The sequence below is a fragment of the Pongo pygmaeus genome, chromosome 3 (genome assembly GCF_028885625.2).
Source record: "Pongo pygmaeus isolate AG05252 chromosome 3, NHGRI_mPonPyg2-v2.0_pri, whole genome shotgun sequence".
In the NCBI taxonomy this organism is placed as follows: Eukaryota; Metazoa; Chordata; class Mammalia; order Primates; family Hominidae; genus Pongo; species Pongo pygmaeus.
This window is the reverse complement of record NC_072376.2, coordinates 38,964,130-38,990,375: the sequence shown is the minus strand read 5'-3', so window position 1 is coordinate 38,990,375 and position 26,246 is coordinate 38,964,130. Positions and strand designations below refer to the sequence as shown.

The following is a 26,246-nucleotide window of genomic DNA, read 5'->3' as shown; positions in this document are numbered from 1 at the left end:
TATTTTAAAACCATATGAATGCATTACCCACTCAAATAATTAACCTAGAAATAAAACTTCCTAAGCACCTCGTACAGATATATACAAAAATTAGTAATTACAGGCCTGGCATGGTGGCTCACGCCTGTAAACTCAGCACTCTTCCCAAAGGAGGCAGAGGCCGCCAATCACTTGAGTCTAGGAGTTTGAAACCAGCCTGGGCAACATGGTAAAACCCCTTCTCTACAGAAAATAAAAAAATTAGCCAAGTGTGATGACGTGTGCCTGTAATCCCAGCTACTCAGGAGGCTGAGGTGGGAGAATCGCGTGAGCCCAGGAGGCAGAGGTTGAAGTGAGCCAAGATTGCGCCACTGCACTCTGGCCTGGGCCACAGAGTGAGACTCTGTCTCAAAAAAAAAAAAAAAAAAAAAAAATCGTAGTTACAGAAAACTTTTTCATTGAAGAAGAAAATCCTTAAATGCATCATAGTTATATGATTTGAAAAGAAAATATACACTACGATGCAGCTGTTCAATGATTCTTAATAAAACTTCTCATTACCTTGATTTATAAATTGGTAGGATTTGTTCTCATCAGAATGTTTTAAAAAATCTATAAAAATAGAAAAAAAGTATCCTCTCATAAAGCTTTATGGGCACTAACAGCAGTTGGAACTTCTCTTACTACTGCCTCATCACTGCTAATATATAAGTTTTAGTACAAAGAATATAAATCTGGCTGGGCTCACGCTCATAATCTCAGCACTTTAGGAGGCAGAGGTGGGAAGATTGTTTAAAGGCAGGATTTAGAAACCAGCTGGAGCAACAAAGTGAGACCCTGTCTTAAAAAAAAAAAAAAAAAGAGGCAAATGACTGTCTCTGTAACTATCTATCTGTCTATCTATCTATATTTTTCCTTTATTTTTATTTTAAGAGACAGGGTCTCATTGTATCACCCAGGCTGGAGTGGAGTGGTGTAGTATATCACTGCAGCCTTGAACTCCTGGGCTCAAGCAATCCTCCCACCTCAGCCTCCAGAGTAGCTGGTTCTACAGGTACACACCATTGTGCCTGACTAATTTTTGTACTTTTTTTGTAGAGATGAGGTCTCACTGTGTTGCCTAGGCTGGTCTCACACACTTAGCCTCAAGCTTCCTCCTGTTCCACCCTCCTTAAGTGCTAAGATTACAGTCGTGAGCCACCTCACTAAGCTTCTCTGACTATGTTATTATAGGGGTATTTTAAAGTACACATTATAGGGCTGGTGGGGTGGCTTACGCCTGTAATCCCAGCACTTTGGGAGGCTGAGGCAGGCAGATCATTTGAGGCCAGGAGTTCGAGACCAGCCTGGCCAACATGGTGAAACCCTGTTGTTAGTAGTCTCTACTAAAAATACAAAAATTAGCTGGGCCTGGTGGTGGGTGCCTGTAATCCCAGCTACTTGGGAGGCTGAGACATGAGAATCACTTGAGTCTGGGAGGTGGAGGTTGCAGTGATCTGATATCACACCACTGCACTCCATCCTGGGTGACAGAGGGAGACTGTCTCAAAAAAAAGTACATATTGTAAACTAACAGTGTTTAAGTTCAAGACTGATATGATTGCAGTACAAAGAATGCCAATTTTGGGGTGCTGGTGACAAGGTTTTACTTACTCACTTGGCATGGGTCTTTCCTATGATTTAATTACATCATTGAGTTACAGTGAGTGTTAGACTATTCTTAATGCAGTTGTATTTTGCCAGGTGTATGTATACTTCTGTTTGTCTCAGGAATGTTCAGAAACACTTAAAAAATTGAGGTATTATCTCATATCACGGACTTTTTTCTTTCCTAATCTAATACAGTTGGCCCTTTGTACCTGTGCTCTCTGGATTCGTGGATTTAGCCAACTGTAAATAAAAAATATTTAAAAAATAATAATACAAATAATAAAACAATAGCATAACCACTGTTTACATAGCCTGTACATTGTATTAAGTATTATAAGTAACCTAGAGACAATTTGTCTATGGGAGGATGTTCATAGATTGTATGTAAATACTATACAATTTTATATAAGGGATTCGAGTGTCTGGATTTGGAATCTGAGGGGAGTTCCTGGAACCAACCCCCTGCAGATATACCAAAGGACAACTGTACTTTAATTAGAGATTTAGTGCTTTATAATACTGGCTAAAAGGACTCAAAAAGGTAGATAAGAATAGATAAACGGTGAGTCTTTTTCAGTGACGATTCTGGGTATCTTCATCATGTTACATATAATTCTGTGTTATTTAATATAGGAATATGCCCCGTGTAACTATGGTTTTTTTTTTAATTTGAGACAGAGTGTTGCCCTGTCTCCCAAGCGGGAGTGCAATGGCACAATTTGGGCTCACAGCAACCTACGCCTCCTGGGTTCAAGCAATTCTCCTGCCTCAGCCTCCCAACTAGCTGGGATTACAGGCACCTGCCACCACGTCCAGCTAATTTTTGTATTTTTAGTAGAGACGGGGTTTTGCCTTGTTGGCCATGCTGGTCTCAAACTCCTGACCTCAGGTGATCTGCCCACCTTGGCCTCCCGAAGTGCTGAGATTACAGGCGTGAGCCACCACGCCCAGCTGATAACTATGGATTTTTAGTGATGTAGTAGTAGAATACTAATATATGTATAGAAAGTTGCCTACACAAAACCTCCGTCTAATCATAAATCATTCTTTTTTTTTTTTTTTGAGGCAGAGTTTTGCTCTTGTTGCTCAGGCTGGAGTGCAATGGCGCGATCTCGGGTCACCGTAACTTCCACCTTAATTCCACAAGCAATTCTCCTGCCTCAGCCTCCTGAGTAGCTGGGATTACAGGCATGCGCCACCACACCCAGCTAATTTTATATTTTTAGTAGAGACGGGGTTTCACCATGTTGGTCAGGCTGGTCTTGAACTCCCAACCTCGGGTGATCCACCTGCCTTGGCCTCCCAAAATGCTGGGATTACAGGTGTGAGCCACCGCACCTGGCATAAATTATTGTTTTAAGTTGTCTATATTCTTTATAAAAAAAGAAAAAGAAAAATCAGATATTTCCTTGTAACTACTTTAGTATTCTTTTTTTTTTTGCAACAGAGTCTTGCTGTGTTGCCCAGGCTGGAGTGCAGTGGCACGATCTCGGCTCACTGCAGCCTCTGCCTCCCACGTTCACACAATTCTCCTGTCGCCTCCCGAGTATCTGGGATTACAGGTGCACGCCACCACACCCGGCTAATTTTTTGTATTTTTAGTAGAGATGGTTTCACTGTGTTGGCCAGACTGGTCTCGAACTCCTGATCTTGTGATCCGCCTACCTCGGCCTCCCAAAGTGCTAGGATTACAGGTGTGAGCCACCGTGCCCGGCCGCCTAGTATTCTTTTTTAAAAAGTAACTCATATCCTTATACCAATGAAAACAACCTGGAGAGGGGATTTTTCTTCCATTGAAATAATTTGCTTCTGGCTTTGCCGTCTTCTCCTGTTGTTCTGCTTCACTGGCTGTCACTTGGCATATAGTTTCTTCTATTAATGATAGGAATTCTAGAAAGAGAGAGCAGATGGATTTAGAAATATGAACTTGGATTATGCTCATGTGTTTTTCCTGTTCTGTTGGAATCTAAGATTTGGAATGCAGGTAATCCTCTTCATTTTTATGTTTTAATTGTTGAGCTCTGTATTTCAACTCTTAATCTAAACAGCATAACTAAAACTTCTACATCTTTATTGAAATTTGTTTCTGGGCCAGGTGCAGTGGCTCACGCCTGTAATCCCAGCACTGTGGGAAGCTAAGGCGGGTGAATCATTTGAGGTTAGGAGTTTGAAACCAGCCTGGTCAACATGGTGAAAACCCATCTCTACTAAAAATACAAAAACTAGCCGGATGTGGTGATGGGCACCTGTAATTCCAGCTACTTGAGAGGCGGAGGCAGGAAAATTGCTTGAGCCGGGGAGGCAGAGGTTACAGTGTGCAGAGATCGCGCCATTGTACTCCAGCCTGGGTGACAGAGCCAGACTCCTTCTCAAGAAAAAATAAAATAAATTTGTTTCTATATTAAAGTACTGTAAAAACATGTGATTTGGGAGACCCTTGGTCAGATTCCTTTTTATCGGCCTGAATGCCCTGTAAATTGTGATGTCTACTGTACTTAAATAAATCACTTTAAGGCCCATTGGACCTTTCCTGGAAGAAAACTATCTGTCTGGAAAGTTTCTTTGAGAGACTTCTCTATGCAGCAAATGTATTTTTGCTAGTTATGTTAAAACTTTTGTAAAATATTTGTTTTTCTTTGTTTTTGTTTTTATTTTTAAAATATTTATTTATATAAATAATATATGAATATGTGCTTTCAAAAAATATCAATACATTAAAAGTAAGGCTGAACTCCCTTCCCCATACTTAGCTTTTATTTCCTACTTTCCCAGATGAATTGGTGTATCTTCCCAGATCTTTTTAAGAAATATGTTTTTAGATACTATGGAATATGTATATTTTCCTCAATTTAATAATATTTTGCATTTTTCATGTTGCTATGAAAGCTTTTTTAATTGTGTGATTAACTTTTGAGTTTTATTTTAGTCAATAAGGAAATTTCAGTGGACTACTTTGTTTCAAATCTTAATCTTTTTTTTAAATCAATATGCAGGCACTGGAAGACATAAAAGGCACATAGCCTTCTATAATTAGCAATACAATTGGTCTTACCAATTTTGAACTGTGTATTTAGGATGTATAGTTATGTTTTATTTATTTATTTAGAATAGAGATAGGGTCTCTCCATGTTGCCCAGGCTGGTGTCAAACTCCTGGCCTCAAGCAATCTTCCCTTCTTGACCTCCCAAAGTACTGGGATTACAGGTGTGAGCCACCACCCTCGGCCGACAGTTTCTTGTGTATTGTTCCCATTATTATTATTGTATAATAAATTTCCCCAAAACTTAGTTCCATAGAACAACCATTCATTAAGCTGACAGACTGTGTCTGGAATTCACACAGCTTGTCTGCTGATCATTGTTTGTATTCTTAGCTAGAAGTCATAGAAGCTGAGGGCAGGAAGTATCTGGAAGCTTGGTTACTCACTGTCTGATAGTTGATGCTGGTGAGTAGCTGGAACCTTAGCTAGTATTGTCAGTTAGAATGTCTACATAGGGCCTTTTCATGTGGCTGCTTGGCTTCCTCATAGAATGATGGCTTGGTTCCAAGGGAGAGCATTCCTCCTGAGAGGAGATGGGAGAGGGAGAGAACTTAGTGTAAGAAGTCACAACACTTTTCCTATATTCTTGGGTGTAGCAGTCACAAGCCTGTCCAGGTTCAAGAGGAGGGCAAACAGATTTCTCTCTTTCCTTCCTCCCTCCTTCCTTTCTTCTTTCTTCTTCCTCCTTTCTTCTTTGACAGAGTCTTGCTCTGTCACCCAGGATGGAGTGCAATGGCTTGACCATAGCCTGGGCTCAAGTGATCCTCCTGCCTTGACCTCCCAAAGTGTTGGGATTACAGGCATGAGCCACAGAGTCTGGCCAGATTTCACCTCTCAATGGGGAGTGGCAAGATTCTAGAAGAGCATGTTTGACTTTAATTCTGTGGCTGTTTTTGGAAAATATAGATAGACACATACATCTTTCTAGAATTTTTTTTTTTTTTTTTTTTTTTTTTTGAGATGGAGCCTCACTCTGTCTCCCAGGCTGGAGTGCAGTGGTGCGATCTCGGCTCCTGCAAGCTCCGCCTCCCTGTTTCATGCCATTCTTCTGCCTCAGCCTCCTGAGTAGCTGGGACTACAGGTGCCCGCCACCACGCCTGGCTAATTTTTTTGTATTTTTGGTAGAGACGGGGTTTCACCGTGTTAGCTAGGATGGTCTCGATCTCCTGACCTTGTGATCCGTCCACCTCGGCCTCCCAAAGTTCTGGGATTACAGGCGTGAGCCACCGCGCCTGGCTCCTTCTAGAAATTTAATTTGCATATACGTATGTATATAGTTTATATTTTTGTTTTACATAGAAGGGATCATAGTATATATACATGCTATGGACTAAATGTTTGTGTACCTACCCCCCAAAATTCATATGTTGAATTCCCTAATCCCCAATGTGCTGGCATTTGGAGGTGGGACCTTTGGAAGGTAATGAGTTCATGAGGGTAGAGGCCTTGTGATAGGATTAGTGCCCATATTAGAAGAGACAGAAAAGAGATGATCCTCTTCTCTACCATGTGAGGATGGAGGAAGAAGACCTCTATCTGCCAGCCAGTAAGAGGACCCATACCAGGAACCAAATCAGCTAGAACTTTGATCTTGGATTTCCCAGCCATCATAGTTGTCAGAAATAAATGTTTGTGTGTAAGCTACCTGGCCCATAGTATTTGTTATTGCAGCCCAAACTAAGACAAAAAGTGTTACTAAAAAGTGGGATGCTACTATAACAAATACCTAAAAACGGGTAAGTGACTTTGCAACTGTGTAATGGAAAGAGGCTGGAAGAGTTTTTAAGTGCATGCTAGAACAAGCTGATATTTGCTGTGAGGGACTATTGGTAGAAGTAAGGGCATTAAAGGTGATTTTGGAGAGGGCTCAGCAAGAAGACAGGAGAATGGTAGAGCAAGCTTCCATCTTACAGAATACATAAATAATCACGTACAGAATTTTAATAGAAAATAAAGTCCATTCTGATATGGTCTTAGAAATGAAGAACGTTACTGGACAATGGAGAAAAGGCAATCTTTGTTACAAAGTAGCAAAGAACTTGGCTGAATTATGTTTGTGTTCTAGTGTTTTCTGGGTGGGAGGTAGAACTTGTGAGTGATGAAATTGGATATTTAGCTGAGGAGATTTCTAAGCAAAATGTTGAAGGAATGGCTTGGTTCCTCCTGATTGTTTGTAGTAAAAATTGAAAGGAGGGAAGCCAATTGAAGATGGAATTATTAAGCAAAAAGGAACCACAACTTAAAGATTTGGAAAATTCTCAGCCTGTCCACATAACAAAAGGTAAGAAAGTTCACAAGAGAACACTAAAGGTATGGTAGACTAACCACTTGATAAGATTTGTGTGGGTGAGAACTGCAGAATCAAATCACCAGCCCCCAGCAGGAAACTGCCAGGTTGAACTAAAAGGGAAGGAGACTGGATGGAATGAAGGAGAATAAAGGTCGGAGTTCTTTTATTTTGCAGGACAAGACCATAGAGCTATTGGGCTGCAAGTGTACATTATTCTTCAAGGCAAGGGAAGAACGATCTGGACATTATTCTTCATGACAAGGGAAGAGTGACCTTAACAGCGATTCAGAGATCATCAGGACTGCCTCTTTGGTTTCAAAGGGGGCAGACCATCCCTTCTGTATCAGCACACCGGTTGGCCTCTGCCCAAAGCTTTTTGGTCATCAAAGCCTTGGGGTTGGTGCTACCTGGAGCCTTGCAGGACAATACATTTCTGCAACTTTTTTTTTCCCACTTCATACATCTTCACTTTAATCTTTTGATATTAGCAAATCAAAGTCAGGCTCCTTTTTAGCAGTGTCATAGTATTGGAATTCTGTCTTTTCTTTTAATAATAGAAGTAGGCTGGGCGCAGTGGCTCATGCCTGTAATCCCAGCACTTTGGGAGGCCGAGGCGGGCGGATCACCTAAGGTCGGGAGTTCAAGACCAGCCTTACCAACATGGAGAAACCCCGTCTCTACTAAAAATACAAAAATTAGCCGGGTATGGTGGCACATGCCTGTAATCTTAGCTACTCAGGAGGCTGAGGCAGGAGAATCACTTGAACCTGGGAGGTGGAGGTTGCAGTGAGCCAAGATTGCACCACTGCACTCCAGCCTGGGCAACAAGAGCGAAACTCTGTCTCTAATAATAATAATAATAATAGAAGTAATACGTGAATATCTAGACCATGAAAGCTTGAAATAATGTAGAAATATGGAGCAAAATGTAAACATGTCCCTTTCTATTGCCCCGCACTCATCCATCCCACTTCATGGCCACTATTACTTGTTTTGTCAGAGCTCACATTAAGTTTGTGGACCTTTCAGTCACATTTCTAGGCACTTATATACTTTTATGTATAATTGAAATAAACTGTTTCATAGGGTATGGCTATGCATTATACTGTTATCTCTTTAATGACAGTAAATTGCATCATTTTTGGTTCAATAAAGTAAACTCAAATTCAGAATGTGCTTTGTAGAGTTGGGGAAAGTATATGAGAAAATCTGGAGTGGTTGCTCAACCTGTGTATCATTTAGGCAAAGTAGCCCAACCTATTAGTATTAGACATTCAAAATATATTTAGATTTGCCTTTAACCTGATTATCTGTAGTCTTTACAAAAATTTTCTTTTCTTTTTTCTTTTTTCTTTTTTTTTTTTTTTTTGACAAGTTCTTGCTTGATTGCTCAGGCTGGAGTGCAGTTGCATGATCTTGGTTTACTGCAACCTCTGCCTCCTAGGTTCAAACCATCTTCCCACCTCAGCCTCCCAAGTAGCTGGGACTATAGATGCATGCCACCATACCCAGCTAATTTTTGTATTTCTTGTAGAGACAGGGTCTCCCTATATTGCCCAGGCTGGTCTTGAACTCCTGGGCTCAAGCAATTTGCCCACCTAGGCCTCCTAAAGTATTGGGAATACAGGCATGAGCCACTGCACCCAGCCTGTTTGTCTTTTTTTTTTTTTTTTTTTTTTTTGAGACAGTGTCTTACTCTGTCGCTCAGGCTGGAGTGCAGTGGCAACATCTTGGCTCACTGCAAACTCCACCTCCCAGGTTCAAGCAATTCTCCTGCCTCAGCCTCCTGAGTAGCTGGGATTACAGGTGCATGCCACCATGCCCGGCTAATTTTTATATTTTTAGTAGAGACAGGGTTTCACCATGTTGGCCAGGCTGGTCTCAAACTCCTGACCTCAACTGATCCACCTGCCTTGGCCTCCCAAAGTTCTAGGATTACAGGCGTGAGCCACTGTGCCCAGTCCAAATTATTTTCATTATGGAATACTGCATAGAGATGTTACTTAATCAAAATGTGATCAGATGTAGTATTAGGTTCTAGCTGGTTTCCCAGTTGAAACACTGGGCTTCTGCAGAGATGTGATTATGCAGGAAGACTTGAATTGAACGTACCATATTTGTGTTTCATCATTAAAAAAAATTCTCCTATTGTAGTTTGGCTATGTGTATCAAAACTTACAGTGTGCATACCTGTGTTCTAGCAATTCTTCCCTGAGGAGATTAATCAGCTGTGTAAGAATGTATTTATAGGAACATATACACAGCATTGTTTTTCATATATAAATTTGGAAATGATGAAATTAAATGAAATACTGGTGCAGCATTAAAAGATAAGTTTGAGCTATTTGGAGGCATCAGTTTGTGACTGATTGGTAAGTGTGGCAGAAAGATAGCAAAATAACTCAGTGTCTTATTTTGTAAAATATGTGCAATCATATATACTGTGTTACAAAAATGTATACATGTATGCGGAACACATTAACCAAAATGGTAACAGAATGGTTATCATTGGATGGTGGGATTTTGTCCATTTTGTTCACTGCTTTATCCATAACAACTAGAACAATAGGGAGCGACATTAGAAAGAAGGTCATGTTTGTGTTATTTTTATAGGGGCTTTATGTTTTATTTTCCATGTTGGGCTCCTTCTAGATCTTTGGATCTGTAATACAGCCTCCCTCGTTTTGTGACTATGTTTCCAGACCCCAATTTGGAATGAATGACCTGAAGTTGATTATCAGAATACTTAAAACCGGTTAGAATAATAGCCCAGGCGAGTTGGCTCACACCTGTAATCTTAACACTTTGGGAGTCTGAGGTGGGAAGATTGCTTGAGCCCAGGAGTTTGAGACCAGCCTGGGCAACACAGTGAGACCTTGTCTCTAAAAATAATAAAATAAAATAAAAAATTAGCCCGGTGTGGTGGCGTGTACCTGTAGTCCCAACAACTCAGGAAGCTGAGGTGGGAGGATTGCGTAAGCCTGGGAGGTCGAGGCTGCAGTGAGCCATGATTGTGCCACTGCACGCCAGCCAGGGCAATAGAGTGACACCCTGTCTCTTAAAAAAACAAAAAGGCTGGATGCGGTGGCTCATACCTGTAATCCCAGTACTTTGGGAGGCTGAGGCAGGTGGATCGTCTGAGACCAGGAGTTCAAAACTAGCCTGGCCAACATGGCAAAACCCTGAACTACTAAAAATATAAAAATTAGCCGGGTGTGATGGCAGGCATCTGTAATCCCAGCTACTTGGGAGGCTGAGGCACGAGAATTTTGAACCCGGGAGGCGGAGGTTGTGGTAAGCTGAGATCTTACCACCACAATTCGGCTTGGGTGAAAAGAGCGAGACTCTGTTGCTAAAATAAATAAAATAAAAAATTAAAGGTGAAACACAAATGCCATTTAAATGAATACTGAAGTAGAATTTAGCTACTGGTGGACCAGTACAACTGGAATATATAGCCGGTCTTTTTCTATAAGACCCTTTCTTTTTTTTTTGAAATGGAGTTTCACTCTTGTTGCCCAGGCTGGAGTGCATTGGCACAGTCTTGGCTCACTGCAACCTCTGCCTCCTGGGTTCAAGCGATTCTCCTGCCTCAGCCTCCCAAGTAGCTGGGATTACAGCCGTGTGCCACCACACCCGGCTAATTTTGTATTTTTAGTAGAGACAGGGTTTCACCATGTTGGTCAGGCTGGTCTGGAACTTCTGACCTCAAGTGATCCAACTGCCTCAGCTTCCCAAAGTGCTGGGATTACAGGCATAAGCCACCGTGCCCGGCCAAGACCCTTTCATATTCAAAAAGAATCCACTTCCTCCCCTTTTTTCTCTTATGAATTATTTGCTGCAAAGGAAAGATCCAGTTAAATACAAGTTATGGGGGAAGCAAGACAACACAGATACTGTAGGCAAAGTGATAATAACCTTTAGGTTTCAGAGGGTACTCTTCTTCCAGTGTGTTGGTTATAGTTTATCTAAGAAAAGACATTTGCTAGACCAGGCGCGGTGGCTCATTCCTGTAATCCCAGCACTTTGGGAGGCCGAGGCGGGCAGATCACCTGAGGTTGGGAGTTTGAGACCAGCCTGACCAACATGGAGAAACCCCATCTCTTCTAAAAATACAAAACCAGCCGGGTGTGGTGGCACATGCCTGTAATCCCAGCCACTTGGGAGGCTGAGGCAGGAAAATCGCTTGAATCCGGGAGGTGGAGGTTGCAGTGAGCCGAGATCGTGCCATTGCACTCCAGCCTGGGCAACAAGAGTGAAACTCGGTCTCAAAAAAAAAAAAAAGAAAAGACATTTGCTGGGCGTGGTGGCTCACGCCTGTAATCCCAGCACTTTGGAAGGCCCAGGCGGGTAGATTCCTTGAGCTCAAGAGTTCAAGACCAGCCTGGGCCACATGGTGAAACCCCGTCTCTACTAAAAATACAAAAACAGCCAGGCATGGTGGTTGTGCGCCTGAGGTTTGAGCTACTCCTGTGGTCCCAGCTGCTCAGGAGGCTGAGGGAGGCTGAGGATCGTCACTTGAGCTCGGTGCTGGGGTAGAGGGTGGGTAGGGGTGCAGAGGTTGCAGTGAGCCTAGATCGCACCACTGCACTCCAGCCTGGGTGACAGATCAAGACCCTGTCTCAAAAAAAAAAGAAAAAGAAAAAAACGAAAAAAGAAAAGACACCAACTGAGTTAAAAGTTAACCAGTGGAAATCTGTGTGTGTGTCTTTTAATTCTGATGATCATAAGAAGTTATGATAATTAAGTAGCCTGCGAAAACAAAAACAAAAATATGATTTCAGGTTCTGGTTAAAGTGAAGAGACAAACTGTATAAAACTCCATTGTTAACAGGCAGATCTGCTCATTGATAGAGAAGGAACTTAAACATTTGAATTTTAGAGGGAGAATATAAAATTTTTAGGCATAAAATATTTAAAAAACATTTTGTTGGACAGTATATAGAAAAATGCACAATATAAATAATATTAAAATCCAAAATATTAAAGACTAAGGTATTTTAAAGGTTTTTTCCTTCTTAAGCAGAAAGGCCAAATTGAAGATAAGGATAAGTTCTAGGATGATGTACAATAAATTATGCTCATTAGGAAGCACTAGAGTTCTGTTAAGACACTTTCTTAATTAAGCACATGATATTAGCTATAATATTGCAATGATGTGAAAACATTCTATGGGCCATGAGCTGAGTTCTTTATGTACATTAATATTTTATTTATATATTTAATTATATCACTTAATCCTCACGGTGAATTTAAGGTTGATAATAGGTTGTATTTATCTTTTTCATAGTTTGGAACTTTGCTTTAGAAACAGAGACAGGGGCCGGGTGCGGTGGCTCACACCTGTAATCCCAGCACTTTGAGAGGCCGAGGTGGGCGGATCACGAGGTCAGGAGTTCAAGACCAGCCTGACCAACATGGTGAAACCCCGTCTCTACTGAAAATACAAAAATTAGCTGGGCCTGGTGGTACACACCTGTAATCCCAGCTACTTGGGAGGCTGAGGCAGGAGAATTGCTTGAACCTGGGAGGCGGAGGTTGCGGTAAGCCAAGATCGCACCACTGCACTCCAGCCTCGCCTGGGTGACAGAGCGAGACTCCAGCTAAAAAAAAAAAAAAAAAAAGAAAGAAACAGAGACAAGATTTGAACCCAGATACCTCTGACTTTTTGGCTGGGTGTGTTGTTTTATACCTGTAATCCCAGCACTTTGGGAGGCCAAGGTGGGAGGATCACTTGAGCCTAGAAGTTTGAGAACAGTCTGGACAACATAGGGAGACTCTGTCTCTACAAAAATAAAAATTTAAAAACCAGGTGTTGGTGGCACGCATCTGTGGTCCCCACTACTCAGGAGGCTTGAGGTGGGAGGATCACATCAGCCTGGGAGGTCAAGGCTGAGGTGAGTTGTAATCAAGCCACTACACTAGCCCGGGTGACAGAGTGAAACCCTGTCTCAATAATAATAATTAAAAAACCACACACACACACACACACACACAATTTTTGTACCTCACTGTTTGCCAGTTCATTGGCAGCTCTGTTGAATGAGAAAGAAGAACATATCCAACACATATGAGGTTCTTGAGCAGATGTTAAAAAATAGCAATTAAGTTCTTGTTTAGGTATGTTTCAGTAACTCTAGAGAGAGAGATTTTATTCTTTGTAATTTTTTTTTTGAAGAATTTCCCCAGCCTAAGTTTCCTCATGGAAGCTACATTTGTCCACTTGTCATTAGAATCTTCTTTGATCTACATTTCCCCCTAAGCCCATGGCTGCCAAGGCTTGCTTTCTTGCTTTCTTGCTTTTTTTTTTTTTGAGACGGAGTCTCACTCTGTCACCCAGGCTGGAGTACAGTGGCACGGTCTTGGCTCACTGCAACCTCTGCCTCCGGGGTTCAAGCGATTCTCCTGCCTCAGCCTCCCAAGCAGCTGGGACTACTGGTGCGCACCACCACACTTGGCTAATTTTTGTGTTTTTTAGTAGAGATGGGGTTGCACCATGTTGGCCAGGTTGGTCTCAAACTCCTGACCTCAAGTGATCTGCCCGCCTCGGCCTTTCAAAGTGCTGGGATTACAAGCATGAGCCCCTGTTCCCGGCCTGCCAAGGCTTTCTAGATAGCCTATTGGACTATTTTAGATTCTATACTTTTCCTTAACATATCTCTGTGGCAAGTCTTCCATTTTCTTAATCCCTTTTTGTGCCTTTTTCTTTTGTTTTTTTTTTTTGAGGCACTGTCTAACTGTGTTGTCCAGACTGGAGTGCAGTGGCACAAACACAGCTCACAGCACCCTCGACATCCTGGGCTCAAGCAGTTCTTCCACCTCAGCCTCCTGAGTAGCTGGGATTACAGGTGCACATCACCACATCCAGATAATATTTTAACTTTTTTGTAGAGATGGGGTCTTTCCATGTTGCCCAGGCTGTTCTCAAACTCCTGAGCTCAAGTGATCCTCCCACCTCAGCCTCCCAAAATGCTGGGATTACAGGGATGAGCCACTGCACCTGGCCTATTATGTGTTTTAATCTCTTTTTATTCTGCCTCTTCTCCCACTGAAGAAATACTACTTCATATTATTCTACTCATATTATTCTATTACTGCTTTACTCATATTATGCAGTCTCTGCTTTTTTTTTTTTTGGACAGAGTCTCACTCTGTTGCCCAGGCTGGAGTGCAGTGGTACAATGTCGGCTCACTGCAACCTCCATTTCCCCAGGTTCAAGCGATTCTGCTGCCTCAGCCTCCCGAGTAGCCGGGATTACAGGTGTGTGCCACCACGCCTGGCTAATTGTTGTATTTTTAGTAGAGACAGGGTTTCACCATGTTGGCCAGGCTTGTCTCGAACTCCTGACCTCAGGCGATCCACCTGCCTCGACCTCCCAAATTGCTGGGAGTACAGGCGTGAGTCACCATGCCCAGCCCAGTCTCTGCTATTTTGAAGTTTCCTCACCTCAAGAACTTTCACGACCATCCTTGTTTAGATGGGGAGATCGAATTCTACTTTTACTTCTTTCTTGGCATCAGTGTTAACATGAATGGTTTCCTGGACAGCAACTACTGTCAGTAAACTGTCCACAAGTGGCACCCATCCCCACATTACTATAATATAGAAAATATTTAAAGTCTATATTTCCATAGATACTGTGGGTATTATCTTTGGTTTTTCTCTAATTGTTGTTTTTACAAATTGTTTCTCTTTGGAGTAGACAAAATCAACATCAATGGTACCACTGTTTTCTCCAAGTAAGTCAAGAGAAAATTGAGATACATTGTAAATTAGGCCTCTCTGCTTAAGAGTTGCATCAAAACTGTGAGGTTCTCAAGTTGGGTGTGGTAGCACACACCTGTGGTACCAGCTACTTGGGAGCCTGGGGCGGGAGGATTGCTTGAGCCTGGGAAGTGTAGGCTGCAGTGAGCTATGATTGTGCTGCTGCACTTCAGCCTGGGCACCAGAGAAGACCTTGTTTCTTAAAAAACAAACAAAATTCCCAAAACTAAAATTCTCCTGTTTTACTGCATACTGGACACATGGTTTTTGAATGCTTTAAAAGACTACGATTTACCCATCGTAGGTGTTTGAATTCAACACATTGAATATACATTCCAGCACACTTTGCTTTGCCAAAAACCTTAAGTCCTGGACTAGGAATGTGGTTGTGGTACTTCGGCATTTCATTATTCAGAGCCTAGAGCATAGCCTGTTTGTGAATATGAGGAATGTAGCCGTCAAGCCACAGAAGGGCAGGATCCAACACCAGCTCTTGGCAAGATGTCCCAAAGACTCGCCGTAGCTTGGTCTAAGATGAAGTTGCTTCTCTTAGCCAGGCTCCTGATAATTTCTTTCATTCTTGATTGTGTTTGTGAGTAGGTGTACACAGGCACTCATTTTTCATTTAAAACTGAAAGGAGACCAAGCACAGTAACTCACACCTAAATCCCAGCACTTTAGGAGGCCGAGGTGGGAGGATCACTTGAGGTCACGAGTTCAAGACCAGCCTGGCCAACATGGTGAAACCCTGTGTCTCCTAAAAATACAAAAATTAGCTGGGCGTGATGGTGCAGGTCTGTAATCTCAGCTACTAGGGAGGCTGAGGCAGGAGAATCACTTGAATCCAGGAGGTGGAGATTGCGGTGAGCCGAGATTGCATCACTCTACTCCAGCCTGGGAGACAGAGTCAGGCTCCGTCTCAAAAAAAAAAAAAAAAAGGCTTAAAGGGCTCCTGTCTGCCCAGCAGTGAGCTAAAAACCGTATTCTTTTCTACTGAAAGGCATAATTTGACTCCTGCTTTTCTGGCTCCCTTTACCTAGGAGAAACACTTATGAACCAACACACCTTCCATATTAAACTGGCATAATTTCTCTAATTACCAATTGTGTGTGAGTAATTGGTTCTATAGATACTCATATAGCAGGAAAAATTGTACATTACTTAGCATCAAAGGGAAGCCTCCTCCTCCTCCTGGTGGAAGGAGGAGAGATTAGTGCTGAAGAAAAACACTGGTCATGTTCATCTTAAAGACTACTGAATGACAGGCCAGGCGTGGTGGTTCATGCCTGTAATCCCAGCACTTTGGGAGGCCGATGCGGGCGGATCACAAGGTCAGGAGTTCGAGACCAGCCTGGCCAACATGGTGAGGACCAAAGAACATAATAAATTAAAGTTGTTAGTATAGTATTAGCATACAGCAAGTTCCTAGAAATATTTGTTACAATTGCCCGACATGGTGCTGCACACCGTGTTCTGTTACTTGGGAGGCTGTGGCAGGAGGATCACTTGAGTCCAGGAATTTGAGACCAGCCTGGGCAACATAGTGAGACCATGTATCTAAAAATAAAGAATTTTAAAAAATTGTTACAACAATTGCAATTATGTGGAAGTCTGCATATTTTAAGACTAGAAAAGAATACATAGTAATGATAATTGTATTAAGGCAGTGAGTAAATCCATATTAATTTCTAGGTATTCTGTAATCTATTGTAATGTATAATATAAATGATAAGTTATTTATTACAAATGCTTTTAAAAATATGTGAGATATATATATATATTTTGAGATGGGGTCTTGCTCTGTGGCCCAGGCTGGAGTGCAATGGCGCGATCTCAGCTCACTGCAACCTCCACCTCGCAGGTTCAAGTGCTCTCCTGCCTCAGCCTCCCAAGTAGCTGGGATTACAGGTGGGCACCACGACGTCCAGCTGTTTCGTATTTTTAGTAGAGATGGGGTTTCGCTATGTTGGCCAGGCTAGTCTTGAACTCCTGACTTCAAGTGATCTGCCTGCCTCGGCCTCCCAAAGTGCTAATTTTAACGTTTGTGTTAAAATATGTTTGTATTCAAATATATCAAATATTATATAATGGAAAAAAAATTCCTATTCCACAGTGTTAAAAATATATAGGTATTCCAGCCAGGTGTGGTGGCTCATGACCGTAATCCCAGCACTTTGGGAGGCCGAGGCGGGCAGATCACTGGAGGTCAGGAGTTCGAGACCAGCCTGGCCAATATGGTGAAACCCTATCTCTACTAAAAATACAAAATTAGCCGGGCATGATGGCAGGCGCCTGTAATCCCAGCTCCTTGGGAGGCTGAGGCAGGAGAATCACTTGAACCCAGGAGGCGGAGGTTGCAGTGAGCTGAGATTGTGCCACTGCACTGCACTCCAGCCTGGGCAACACAGCAAGACTCTGTCTCAAAGAAAAAAAAAAATATATATATATATATGTACACATACACATAGGTATAGGTTATATACATTGGTAGGTCTTAGAGTTGGAGGCAGTCAGAGAAATTACAACATGAAATTGTGATGATCCGAGCCTTTGTAGAGAGCATTTGGTTCTGAGGTTAACTAAATGCAGCAGCTAAGTAACATGTCTCAGACGCTTCAACCACAGTGGCCTTTTGGTTCCTTGATACTGACTCACAGGCAGGGCACCATGTCACCTAGGGACCTCCTAGTCATGTACTTTGCCTGAAATGTGCCTACCTTTGATCTTTACTATCTTGTAAATAGCCCTTAAGTGTCACTGCCTCTGTCTTCCTAATTTAAAGTGGCTACTCAACTGCCCTTCTGTCATACCATGCTATTTTCATTCTCTGCATGGGTCTCTGACATTTAAAAAATATGTGTTCATTCCAGAAGTTTTGTAGAAAGTGTTATATAAAAAGAAAGAAAGAAAAAAAAAAAAAAAACCAGGCATGGTGACTCATGCCTGTAATCCCAGCACTTTGGGAGGCCGAGGCAAGTGGATCACTTGAGATCAGGAGTTAGAGACCAACCTGGCCAACATGGTGAAACCCCATCTCTATTGAAAATACAAAAATTAGCCAGGCATGGTGGGGCATGCCTGTAATCCCAACTACTTGGTAGGCTGAGGCAGGACAATCACTTGAACCTGGGAGGTGGAGGTTGCAGTGAACTGAGATCATGCCACTGCACTCCAACCTTGGTGACAGAGTGAGACTCCATCTCAAAAAAAAAAAAAAAGTAGGCCGGGTATGGTGGCTCACGCCTGTAATCCCAGCACTTTGGGAGGCTGAGGCGGGTGGATCCTTTGAGCCCAGGAGTTCAAGACCAGCCTGGGTAACATAGCAAAACCCCATCTCTACAAAAATACAAAAAAAAAAAGCTGGGCATGGTGATGTGCACCTGTAGTCCAGCCACTCAGGAGGCTAAGGTAGGAGGATCGCTTGAGTCCAGGAGGCAGAGATTGCAGTAAGCCAAGATTGTGCCAGTGCATTCTAGCCTGGGCAACAGAGCAAGACCCTATCTTAAAAAAATAATAAGAATGTGTAATTTTAGTAAGAGTTTTTTGATTGACTCCTTTCATATTTAGAAAGGGTTAAGATAATACAGCATATTTTTACATTAAGATCTGGCTGGGCATGGTGGCTCATGACTGTTTGTAATCGCAACACTTTGGGAGGCTGAGGTGGGTGGATTGCTTGAGCTCAGGAGTTCGAGACCAGCCTGGGCAACATAGACCCTGTTTCTATTTCATTAAAATTAATTTTTTAAAAAAAAATGTTTTCTTCACTGGGCTTGGTGGCACATGCCTGTAATCCCAGCACTTTGGGAGGCATAGGCTGACAGATCGCTTGAGCTCAGGAGTTCAAGACCAGCCTAGGCAATATGATAAAATCCCAGCTCTACCAAAAAATATAAAAATGTGGCGCTGTAGTCCCAGCTACTTGGGAGGCTGAGGCGGGAGGATTGCTTTGAGCTGTGATCGCGCCGCTCATCTCTAGCTTGAGTAACAAAGTGAAACTCTGTCTCAAAAAAAAAAAAATCTATTTTCTCATTCTTATTCAAACAAGACTAGTTTTTTTGTTTTGTTTTGTTTTTGAAACAAGGTCTACCACCACCAGGCCTGGCTAATTTTTCTATTTTTTTGTAGAATGAGAGGTTCAGCATGTTGCCCAGGCTGGTCTCAAACTCCTGCCTTGGCTTCCCAAAGTGCTAGAATTACAGGCATGAGCCACCGGGCCTGGCTCCAAACAGGATTACTTTTAGTAGTATACACCAAAGCAAGCCTGATCATCTTAGAGAATAATTTACAAAATGATTCGTTTAGTTGTTAATTCTAATAATTGTTTAGTTGAAGTCATAATTTGTATGGCACAGTAATAAAAGCTAACATTTCTTGAGTCATTACTGCATTTCACATTTGTTATCCATTTTAATTCTCACTAGTACTCTTAGATATAGGTGATATTATATCCTCATTTTACCAGAGGAGGAAACTGAAGCTTAGAGGTGTTAAATTACTTGCCTCAAGGTCTTGAAACTTAGAAAGTTGCAGGGCCAGGTGCTGTGGCTCAACGCTTGTAATCCCAGCACTTTGGGAGGCTGAGGTGGGCGGATTGCCTGAGCTCAGGAGTTTGAGACCAGCCTGGGCAACATGGTGAAACCCTGTCTCTACTAAAATACAAAAGAAATTAGACAGGCATGGCGGCATGCACCTGTAAGGAGGCTGAAGCAGAAGAATTGCTTGAACCCGGGAGGCAGAGGTTGCAGTGAGCCGAGATTGCGCCACTGCACTCCAGCCTGGGCGACAGAGCGAGACTCCGTCTCTAAGAATAAAAAAGAAAAAAAAAAAAAAGAAAGTTGCAGAACCAGACTTTAAATCTAGGCTTGTCATTCTGCAGAGCCATGCTGAACCAGCTAAGCACTACTGCACCATAGTTGCCATCCCAAACAATTGCAAGTGTGGATTACTACTCTAATGGAGAGGGTGTAGTTAGTAATGAGACTAACTTGGAAAGTTATATGCCCCTCATTGTCTTTACTATTTATTCATCTCTATTTTAAGGTTTATGAGATTTTCGTTTTTAAACATCCTAAAAGGTCTCAGCATAGGTTTGTATGCTTATAAAAGGATGGCTTATAATATAGATAGATGGGACTTTTCTTTTTTAACTTGCTTTTAAAATTGATAATCACATGATTCTAAAATTATATAAAAAGACAGACATTGAAAAATTTAGCTCCTATTTCTGTCACTCTTCTCTACTCCCCCATTGTACCTTCACTCCTTGTGGTAACTCCTTTTATTAGTTTCTTATCTATCCAACCACTGATTCTTTATGCTTCCTTTCAAAGATGTGTTTTCTACAAATAGAATCTGTTTTTTTTTTTCTTTATCTGCTTCTAATTTTCAATGAGAAGAAAAATCTCTTTAACAAAGGTTTACTCTTCTAGTTCTCTACAGTTTAGCACTTTCCCTTTGGGATGCCTAATTATATATTGGCAGCAAGAATTTGTGTCATGGGTGATTTTTTTAAAATTATTTAATTGAAATGGGTCAGTTGTAACAGATCACAGTATATTTGAAAATTATTTTGGGTAGGAAAAAAAGTAGACAGCCCCTCAGAGTATTCTGTGTTTGTGTATGATTTTGAAGATACATTCTGTGACAGCATTCACTAAAAACCAAAACATGGGGCGTGGGCATGGTGGCTCATGCCTGTAATCCCAGCACTTTGGGAGGCCGAGGCAAGTGTATCACTTTAGGTCAGGAGTTCAAGACCAGCCTGGACAACATGGTGAAAGCCCATCTCTACTGAAAATACAAAAAAACTATCTGGGTGTGGTGGCGGGTGCCTGTAATCCAAGCTACTCAGGAGGCTGAGGCAGGAGAATCGCTTGAACCTGGGAGGCGGAGGTTGCAGTGAGCTGAGATTGCACCATTGCACTCCAGCCTGGGCAACAAGAGTGAAACTAAATAATAATAATTATAATAATAATAATAATAATAAAAACCAAAACATGGTTCATCACTAGACTGGTCAACATAGTAAGACCCCCATCTCTACAAAATGATTTTTAAAATATTACCCAGGCATGGTGGCACACACTTGTAGTATCAGCTACTCAGGAGGCTGAGGCAGGAAGGTCATTTGAGCCCAGGAGTTTGAAGCTGCAGTGAGCTAGGATTGCACCCCTGCACTCTAGCCTAGGCAACAGAGTGAGACCCTGTCTCAAAAAACAAAACAAAACATGATTTTTTTTTTTTAAGACAAGGTCTCGCTCTGTCACCCAGGCTGGAGTGCAATGGTGCCATCTTGGCTCACTGCAACATTTGCCTCCCAGACTCAAGTGATCCTCCCACCTCAGCCTCCCTAATAGCTGGGACTACAGGCACACACCACCACACCTGGCTAATTTTTGTATTTTTTGTAGACATGGGGTATTGCTATGTTACCCAGGCTGGTCTTGAATGTCTGAGCTCAAACAATCCACCCGCCTCAGCCTCCAAAGTGTGGGATTATAGGCGTGAGCCACCGCACCCGGCCAAAACATGATCTTTCTAATAATTATTGTCCACTTTTGTTTAAGTCTAATCGCTAACTTCCCTGTCTTATTCATTGTAGTTACGGCAGTCCCAGTCCTACTGCACAGACACAGAATGTCTTCAGGAATGTAAGTACCACTGAGACAGGAGGAAGGATGGCATTGGGGGCAGAATTAGAGGCCAGATGCCTGTGAATATTTGTCAGAATTTATTCTTACATTGCCTATTCTGGTGGTTACCAAAAAAAAAAAAAAAAAAAGAGTGACACATACACACAAAAGAAAGAAATTATTCTCATAGTTTGCTCTTTAATAAGAAAATGGTTCTCAGTAATGTATTTGCTACTTGACTATTTCATTTTTTAACTTAGAACTTTTTTCATGCCTCAAAAACCCTGCTTATTGCAGAATATTATAAAATAAGTATAAGGAAAAAAAAAGGCTGGGTGCAGTGGCTCACACCTGTAATCCTTGCACTTTGGGAAGCTGAGGCCGGTGGATCGTTTGAGTCCAGGAGTTTGAGATCACCCTGGGCAACATGGGGAAACCCTGTCTCTACAAAAAATACAAAAATTAGTGGGGTGTGGTAGTGCATGCCTGCAGCCTCAGCTACTCCTGAGGCTGAGGTGGGAGGATCACCTGAGCCGGGGGAGGTTGAGGCTGCAGTGAGCTGTGATCGCACGACTGCACTCCAACCTGGGTGACTGGAGTGAGACCCTGTCTCTCAAAAAAAAAAAAAAAAAAAGAAGAACTTCCAGAATAGTTAAAGATAACCACTGTTGACAAATTCGGGTATATCCTAGTCTTTTTTTCTTGGCAAATATGTCTGTAACAGGGCACTGTGGGCAGGTGTAACTGGGACATCAAAGCTGCTTGCGCAAACCATTCACTCTCTCCCTAACATCTATTTGCATCTGTTGGCAGGCTTGAGAATTCTTTTTTTTTTAAATTTTTAAAATTTTTTTTTTAAGAAACGGTGTCTTGCTTTGTCACCCACACTAAATGCAATTGTGCGATCATGGCTCACTGCAGCCTTGACCTCCCAGGCTCAAGTGATCCTCCCACCTCAGCCTCCCTAGTAGGTGGGACTACAGGGATGCACCACCATGCATGGCCAATTTTTTAGAATTTTTTTTAGAGTCAAGGTCTTCCCATGTTGCCCACATGGGTCTTAAACTCCTGGGATCAAGTGATCCTTCTGCCTTGGCCTCCCAAAATGCTCGGATTACAGGCGTGAGCCACCATGCCCAGCCACTTGAGAACTTCTTAGGTGGGGAGGCCATTCTTTTCCATGTGTGGAAACTTTGGGTGCCTGTGGAGTTCATTCCTTTGGCTCTGACATTAACATGCGCATCAAAGAATTTGGCAGTGGAGAAGTTTCTCCACGTGGCTTTATGGGCAGTAGTGATGGTAAAGTGAGAATCAGTAGGAAGATGAATACTGCATGGTATATGTAGGTGACAGACTTAGTGGCCATTATGTGACACATCTTTTTTCAGGATACTCAGAAATACTTTGAGAGATGCTTTAAGGGGAACTAGTAAAATAGTATTTAAACCAATCCAGTCTTGTACCAGAAGACTACAAGAAGGAAAGTATGACATTCACAGGATGGTGAAGCCTGGCATAATTAGATCTCATATAAACTTACAGAAATGGGATCACATTGTATATGTTATTTTTCACTACTTATAAAATATCAACATATATTTGTCTTACTATTTATTGAGCCAGGCATGGTGCTCCTGGAGTCCCAGCTACTTGGGAGGCTGAGGCAGAAGGATCACTTGAGCCCAGGAGTTTGAGGCTGCAGTGAGCAATGTTCATGCCACTGCACTCCAGCCTGGATGACAAAGTGAGATCCCATCTCAAAAAAAAAATTGTTGATTAAATAATAATTCATTGTGGGGAAGCACCAGCGTTTAAATGATTTCCTTTTACTAGAATCTTAGGTTGCTGATATATTTTTTGCTATTATAAACAACACTTGAATAAACATTCTTTGTGTGCATATGTTGGGGAGGACAAATAATTTTTTCTTCAACCTGAGAGTTCTTTGCTGAGACACCCTATAACAAAGGATAGATTGCCGGGCATGGTGGCTCACGCCTGTAATCCTAGAATTTTGGGAGGCTGAGGTGGGCAGATCAGTTGAGGCCAGGAGTTTGAGACCAGCCCGGCCAACATGGAAACTCTGTCTCTACTAAAAATACAAAAATTAGCTGGGCGTAGTGGCATGTGCCTGTAGTCCCAGCTGCTCTGGAGGCTGAGGCACCAGAATCACTTGAACCCAGGAGGCAGCGGTTGCAGTAAGCTGAGATCACACCACTGCACTCCAGCCTGGGTGACAGGGCGAGACTCTCTAAAAAAGAAAAAAAAACAAAAAACAGATAGATGAACAAGGGAAAAGCAAGTTTATTAATGTGTGTGGCATCACGTGGGAGAAAGCTCAATGCAAAGTAACTCAAAGCAGTGGCTCAGAACTCTGGCTTATGTAGCATCTTCAACAAAGAACAATACATTTGTGGAAAAAGGGCAGAACATAGGAAAGAGATTTTAGGCTTCCAAGGATAGGAGACTGGGAAAGTAAATATTTGGGAGGAAACTAATGGAGTAAGGTTTGTTTACAGACTCCTCTGGTGCTGTCTCTGGACTATTAAGTCTGTAGGGTTGTGTATAAAGGAGAATTTGTATCCTACCTTTAGGCAGAAAAGAGGGGAATAGAGAGAGCTTTTCTTCTGTTTGCTACTTCCTAATTGCCTACAGCTCAAAAATAATTTCTTTTTTTCTTTTTTTTTGAGATGAAGTCTTGCTTTGTCGCCCAGGCTAGAGTGCAGCGGCGCAGTCTCAACTCACTGCAACCTCCGCCACCCAGGTTCAGGCAATTCTAGTGCCTCAGCCTCCCAAGTAGCTGGGATTACAGGCATGAGCCACCGTGCCCGGCCTCTCAAAAATAATTTCTATGTCAAAAAGGCATATTTTGGGGTGATACGTTCTGGTTTTCTTCACACATTTTAAGGCTATTTACATATTGCCAAATTGCATTTATTAGTAGGTTAGTTGCTGATACGTAACATCTCTGAAGCAGAGCTGCCTGTTTATTATGTATATGAAACTAAAGACACAGTAAGGTAATTGTAAAGAGACTTGTTATACATTATGATTTTTATTACTTTGTGAACTGGGTGTCCCATCAAATTCCAGATATAACAACTTAGAGAAGTAGGAGCTAGTGCAGTGCCTAGCCTAAAGTAGAAATTTTGTCGGAACCTAGTCCATTTGGGTGATATATATGCCTTCAAGACAAGAAAGCAATAGAAATGTGCATTGTTAGGACAATGGGTGGTGGTTCCCTCCCTCCAGACTTCTTTATGTTACTTCTCCAGTAGCATTCATTAATCTACAATGTACAGCTCAAATATTTGCCTCAACAGGTAAAGCTAAAACCTGTTTTCCTAGTTGAAAATAATTTTATTGAACCTCCCCATGGGAAAACAAGTGTTTATTACATGTGCAGCTTTTGTGACTCTTGAACCAGCCCCGCCTATAACCAAATATACTCATTCCTGTGGGTAAAATGTCACTTCCTAACTCTAAAAAGAAAGGTGAAATTTTGAACATTCATTTAGGCATATTGGCAAGTTTTTCTTTCCCCCCAATTCTTTTAGCAGTTGGTAAAAATCCTTTCTGAGAGCTAGGCTTTTAAATGGTTAAACAGTAGTTTACTGTGAGGGACAGAATTATTTTTCTTATATTCTAAATTTTCTCCAGTGAGCTTATACTTTTTTCTTAAAATAATAAAACATATATTTTGTAGCTATCTTTATATTTAGATATATGTGTTACTATTCAATTGGAAAAAGTTATTTTTTAAAATTAAATATATGTTTTAGGATTGTGGGAATTTGAGGCTTCATAAGAATTGAAATAAGTCTTGAAGAAATATGTTTTATTCTCTTCTCCTGACTTTTTTAAATTGGTTGCTTTCGTTCATTTCTGCCTTTTATTTCTGTAGTTGTATTTTGTATATATTCCATTGTCTTATTTTTTTTACTCTTCCCCTTTTCACAGGTGTTATTCCATTGTTTTAGAACAGTGTTAAATCATTGTGATATCAGAAATATCATTTATTCGTTTAGTCATAGAAGCAGCTGCTAGGTAGATTCAATGTTGTTAAAACACAGACCAAAGAGTAAATGGTGGAGAAATATATAAATGTATATGTTCTTTTGTTTTGTTTTGTTTTGTTTTTGAGATGGAGTCTTGCTCTGTTGCCCAGGCTGGAGTGTAGTGGCGCGATCTCGGCTCACTGCAACGTCCGCCTCCCAGGCTCAAGCTATTCTCCTGCCTCAGCCTCCCAAGTAGCCAGGATTACAGGAATGCACTACCACACCTGGCTAATTTTTTGTATTTTTAGTAGAGATGGGGTTTCGCCATGTTGGCCAGGCTGGTCTCAAACTCCTGACCTCAAGTGATCCACCCACCTCTGCCTCCCAAAGTGCTGGGATTACAGGCGTGAGCTACCACACCCGGCCTGTATGTTCTTATTTATACAATCTATTTGGGCTTTAGCATTTGGCATTGAATATGGTTTGGGGTGTTTTTGTTTGTTTTTTGTTTTGTTTTGAGACAGGGTCTCACTTTGTCACCCAGGCTTGAGTGCAGTGGAGCAAACAGGGCTCACTGCAACCTTGACCTTCCAGGCTCAGTAATCTTCCCACTTCAGCCTCCTGAGTAGCTGGGACTACAGGAGCATGCCACCATGCCTGGCTAATTTTTTTTTTCTTTCTTTCGAGACGGAGTCTTGCTCTTGTTGCCCAAGCTGGAGTGCAATTGCATGATTTCAGCTCACTGCAACCTCCACCTCCCGGGTTCAAGCGATTCTCCTGCCTCAGCCTCCTGAGTAGCTGGGATTATAGGCACCTGCCACTGCGCCCGGCTAATTTTTGTATTTTTAGTAGAGACACGGTTTTGCCATGTTGGCCAGGCTGGTCTCGA

General features: G+C 41.9%; 1 protein-coding gene and 1 long non-coding RNA gene across 3 annotated transcripts in view; one reads left to right on the top strand and one right to left on the bottom strand.

The window, feature by feature from the left end:
• The window catches only part of LOC129035238 (uncharacterized), a 37,602-nt gene extending 26,664 nt beyond the window's left edge, over nucleotides 1–10,938 (bottom strand). Inside the window, exons 1-3 of the long non-coding RNA XR_010126211.1 lie at nucleotides 10,878–10,938; nucleotides 5,056–5,192; nucleotides 3,400–3,519 (exon numbers count right to left, since the gene is read on the bottom strand). This is a non-coding gene — a long non-coding RNA (uncharacterized LOC129035238). The remainder of the gene's footprint in view (nucleotides 1–3,399; nucleotides 3,520–5,055; nucleotides 5,193–10,877) is intronic.
• SMIM14 (small integral membrane protein 14) overlaps nucleotides 1–26,246 on the top strand; it is an 88,138-nt gene that overhangs the window by 41,899 nt on the left and 19,993 nt on the right. For both annotated transcript variants that reach the window (XM_054485479.2, XM_054485478.2), the window contains exon 3: nucleotides 21,329–21,377. In XM_054485479.2, the coding sequence (XP_054341454.1) occupies nucleotides 21,329–21,377 (49 nt within the window). The remainder of the gene's footprint in view (nucleotides 1–21,328; nucleotides 21,378–26,246) is intronic.